At 35.5% G+C, this 4,783-nt stretch overlaps 1 protein-coding gene across 1 annotated transcript; it reads right to left on the reverse strand.

Moving 5' to 3' along the window:
• Positions 1–1,201: 1,201 nt before the first annotated feature.
• LOC132062438 (phospholipase A(1) DAD1, chloroplastic-like) lies at positions 1,202–2,404 on the reverse strand. The gene has a single exon (XM_059455013.1). It carries the CDS (start codon positions 2,387–2,389, stop codon positions 1,202–1,204), a length of 1,188 nt encoding a protein of 395 aa, XP_059310996.1. The 5' UTR covers positions 2,390–2,404.
• Between the last annotated feature and the right edge of the window lie 2,379 nt (positions 2,405–4,783).

Here is a 4,783-nt window from a genome sequence, read left to right on the forward strand (position 1 = left end):
ATTTAGACAAAGATGATGAGGTGGTGATAGGATAGGATGGGGGAGGGTTCGAGGGGGTGGGATGGAAGTGTGGGAGGATGGCCGTCGGAGTCGGGGTGGGCTGGTTAGGATGGGTAAAAGGGGTGGGGCCGGATATTGGGACTGATCAAACGCAGCCTAAGGTGTAGCACTTTATAATTGTGCGTTATTGTTGACATTGTCCGTACAATTTGAATGGGCTTGTTAGCTATCTATAATTTTATTCATCAATTTAATTAATTTTTGTTACATATATCTATAATTAAAACAAGGAATCAATGCCTTTCTGTAGACCTGTTAAGACACCATTCATCCAGCTTCATTTAAAATGGAATTGTATTTAAATTACTAGTTGAAGAATTACATTGTTTTTCAATATGTTGTTTTAAAATAGGATAATTTTAACTATAAAAATAATGATTGAGATGGCATATTAATGTAATTTAATACTTCATCTGTTTCGTTTTATATGATAATTTTTTAAAATATGTTTATAAAAAAAGGACATATTTTTATATTTTAAAACTCTTTTATTTAAAAAATTTCATTTTACTTTTAATAACATTATCACATGACATTTCTAGTACTTAAGTAGTACTCTCTCCGTCACAATTTATGTGGCACAACTAAAATTTCGAGAGTCGATCAAGTTTTTCTTTGACCGAAATTTCTTTATATAGCTTTTAAATATTTTAGGTTGTTGACTATTGTGATTTATAGTACTTTTTACGTAGTTTCTAAATACTACTCTCTCCGTTTCAATTTATGTGAACTAATTTGACTGGACACAGAGTTTAAGAAAGAGGAGAAAACTTTTAAACTTGTGGTGTTAAATGAGTCACATATGATTTGTGTGGCTGTAAATCATTTCATAAAGGTAAATTGTTTCCAATTATAAAAAGAAGTCATTCTTTTTGGCACAGATTAATAAGGAAATAGGTTCATAATAAATTAAAACAGAGGGAGTATATAAATTTTATTTCAGAAAACTTAAAACTTCTTTGTCTGATTTCATGGTCAAAGTTTTGATGTTTGAATCTCAAAATTTGGACTGTGCCACATATATTGAGACAGAGAGGAAGAGTGCTATTTTTGCTTTTTGGTATTTCAAATGGGGTGTGTAGAGTAGGACAGCTGGTGGGGTGAAAAATAGGAAAAGACTTTATGGAAAGTTAATGTTAAATTACTTAGTATCGTCATTTCTTTTAGTACTTTTTACATAGTTACCTTTCTGCATCATCTTTTTCGCAGTAGCTCTAACAGGACAGTTTGAGCTAACAAAACTATTAACCAAATGAAGATAAGTATTTAATTCATGGCAAGCTGCAATATTAATTCCATTAAGGTACGGTGAATCACTGCTACTTAACCGCAGTTCACATCCAACATCTGCATATACCCATTGAGTATCTTCCACAAGCTTTTGTATCCAATCGCCACCTTTTTCCCTAAAATTATTATCGTTGCTATTGTTGTTGCTGCTGTTATTGTTGTTGTTGTTGTCGTCGATGACAAAGCCAGGGACTTTGGTTATAAGATCATCCGAGTTGACAATGCGCAATATTTTGGTACCTTGTTTATCAAGATGGTATCGAAAGTTCTGATTCCCGACCCTTGGACCACCAAAGGAAATGACCGTAACAAGGGGTATTTCCTGGAAAGTTTGTTTAATATCGTAGGCCATTAGGGTGGCTAACGCCGCCCCAAGAGAGTGGCCTGCGATGGTGAAGCTTAATGTTTCACCATCGTAAACTTTTTTAATTCGGGCTATTTCTTCTCTCACCATGTCTTGTAGACTCTGATGCGCACCTATCTTGGATGTATACAAACTTAGGAAACCGCTTTCAACCATTGGGCAGCATATATTGGGATATATGCTGGAACAGCATTTGTTATCCTTATTATATTCGTCGTCGTTGTTGTTGTTATTATTGCTGGGAAGAGGAGTGAGTGTAGCTCGTAGATTCTCGAGCCACTCCAAGCAAGTTGCAGTGCCCCGTAAGGCAATGACAACATCTCTTCTCCCGAGTCTTGAAATTTCTCTTTGGTCATGGCAAATCGCGACATAACCAATCCAACTCGATTGCTTCGCCATCCACTTAGGCGCTTTATCAACCCAACTTGGGAGCTGAATCCCGCTAGTGGCTTTCAAGTACTTGGAAACGCGATAACCAGTACCAGGAAAGCCACAAAGCTGGAACAGCTTTTTCTTTGAATATCTGCACATTGCGTATGAAGGCGAAGAAGGATCAAAATTACAAGCTCTATAAGAAGCTTCAACAAAATTCCCATATCTGATTATTTCTCCACGTAAATTATCGTCGAGTGGATCAAGCAAACCTTCCCAGTTCTTGATTCCTTGATAGTCCATCCAATTCTTGCCCAGTTTCTCCGAACACTGTCCGGAGAAACTGGGCATAGTCCAAGCTGACGTTGAGGCTAAACTTGGACTAGGCTCAGTATCCCGGCCAAGCATTAAGTTTTCGAGGTTTTTCGGGGCTAATATTTGCATGTTGAGGTTTAAATTTCTTGTAAACTTATCTGGTTGAGTAATGGTGATGCAGTGGAATGTAGGTTGTTGGAGGGTTTGTTTGGATGTGCATGGCTGTACTGGTTTAAAAGAAAGCTTCATGATTTGAAAACCAGTTATGCAAAAGGGAATAAGAAATATCTCAGCTGGTACACTTTAAAATAGGTGGCTTCAAAATGTCCTTTTTATAGTTGCATAAAGTGCTAACGTATCATATATTGACTCTCTACACTAATCATTGATTGTACTCATACACAGCTGTGTGGATGTAAGAAATGATACATTAATTACAAGTACGTATTTGTTTTAGTATTTCTTTTCATTTCGTGTGTGTACACATATAATGATGAGAATGGGGTGGGGTTGGGTATATACAGTTGGAAATGACAAAAGCCAATATAACAGGAAAAACTGCATACTTTGGGTCTAATGGGTTATTGATACATCAAACGGTGGAGTGGTGGTGGTGTTAGAGACTCAGAGGTGGGGTCACAGATAAAGTATGCGTCAACCCAAAATTTAAACTTAGTAGGTTGAATATTTAAAGTTTTTAGAATTAAATTAATTAATACTTTTTCATCCCAATTTCTGTGATATAATTTGAATATCCACGGAGTTTAACGAATAAAGGAAGATTTCTGAAATTTTGTGGACTAAACAAGTCATAGATATTTGTGTAGCTGTGAATCATTTTATTAAGGATAAAAGGAGAAGTTTTAAGTTAAACTATTTTTAAATATAGAAATTTATTATTGTTTTTGGAACAGATTAAAAGGAAAGTGTATTGGGATAGAGGGAGTCACGTCTCAAATTATTTGTCATGGTTACTAACAAATAGTTGTCTCAAACTATTTGTCGTTTTAGAACTTTAAGGCAAAATTATTATTTTTTTTTTTCATTTTACCCTTAGTAGAATTTTGTTATTAATGAAGATGGCACATAAATAGAGTAAATATTTAATGGAGAGAGATTATAACTTAGACATAAATAAGGGTAAAGTAGTCAAAACTCCCTCCTAATTAATACTCCCTCCGTACCAATTTATGTGATACTTTTCGCTTTTCGAGAGTCAATTTGACTACACTTTGAAGTTAAACTGGATTAGATTAACTCAACATTTTAACATTAAAATTTATATATTTGAAAACTACATGAGAAGTACTATAAGTTGCAACTTTTCTCATATCAATTTGGTGAAAAAATACATCTTAAAATGTTGGTCAAAGTTAATGTAGTTTGAATATCGGGAAGCGAAATGTGTCACATAAATTGGGACAGAAAGAGTATTTCTCAAGGGGCATGTAAAACAAAAAATCGACAAATAATTTGAGACGAAGATGAACATTCCTATAGCATCAAGATGCTATTGTTGTTCTAGTCCTCAACAGGAAACCATTCAACATCTTTTCCTAACAGGAAAATTTGCTTCGTGTCGCGGGTGTGTTCAAAAGTTCAGTTGGCATTCATATGAATTTAGTTCAACTCAAGCAGGTAATCAGGACTTGGTGGAAAATAGATTGTGCAGAGAAATTTAAGCCAATTTTACGAGGTCATGTACCATCACCATGATTACGGCAATTATGGAAAAGAAGAAACACAATCAAGCATGGAGGAAGGGTAAGTTTTAAAAGAGTAATACATGAGGTTAACTGTAACCTATATTACTTAACAACGGTGAGGTATCCTTGGCTTAAAAATATACCCTTTCTATGGCCTGATTTGATAATGTTTTTAGAAGGGTATAAGCCAATTCTTGTTTCTAAGATTGTGTTTTGGAGACCCCCCTTTGATGGATGGTACAAGTGTAATACTGATGGGGCTTCAAGAGGAAATCCTGGACCTAGTTCTTATGGTTTTGTGTGAGGAATTGTCATGGGATGGGTTTATCTTTGAGTGTAAGGAGTCGGGAATTACTTCTAACATAGTGGTCGGCAAGAGCTTTAATGGAGGTTTAGTATTCGTGTGTTGAAAATGATATTCATCCCCTTATCACAGACGGACTCTTTAATGATGAAGAATGTGGTGGATGGGGAATGGGAATGTCCATGGAGTATTATTACGAGAGGTGGATAAAATAAAGAAGTTGAAGGTGGTTTCAATGTGATCATACTCCATGTATCTACGGAGAGGGAAACTCATTGGGCGATTTTTTTAACTAACCTAGCTTTTGATTTTGCGGTACATCAAGATTTAATTCTTTTGGTGAACTACCCGGTGCGGGGAAGAAGGATTCTC

This window comes from Lycium ferocissimum, chromosome 7 (assembly GCF_029784015.1).
Source record: "Lycium ferocissimum isolate CSIRO_LF1 chromosome 7, AGI_CSIRO_Lferr_CH_V1, whole genome shotgun sequence".
NCBI lineage: Eukaryota > Viridiplantae > Streptophyta > Magnoliopsida > Solanales > Solanaceae > Lycium > Lycium ferocissimum.

What these genes read in the sequence shown, in the direction of transcription:
- LOC132062438 (XM_059455013.1), bottom strand. Translation starts at nt 2,389, where the DNA reads ATGGACTATCAAGGAATCAAGAACTGGGAAGGTTTGCTTGATCCACTC.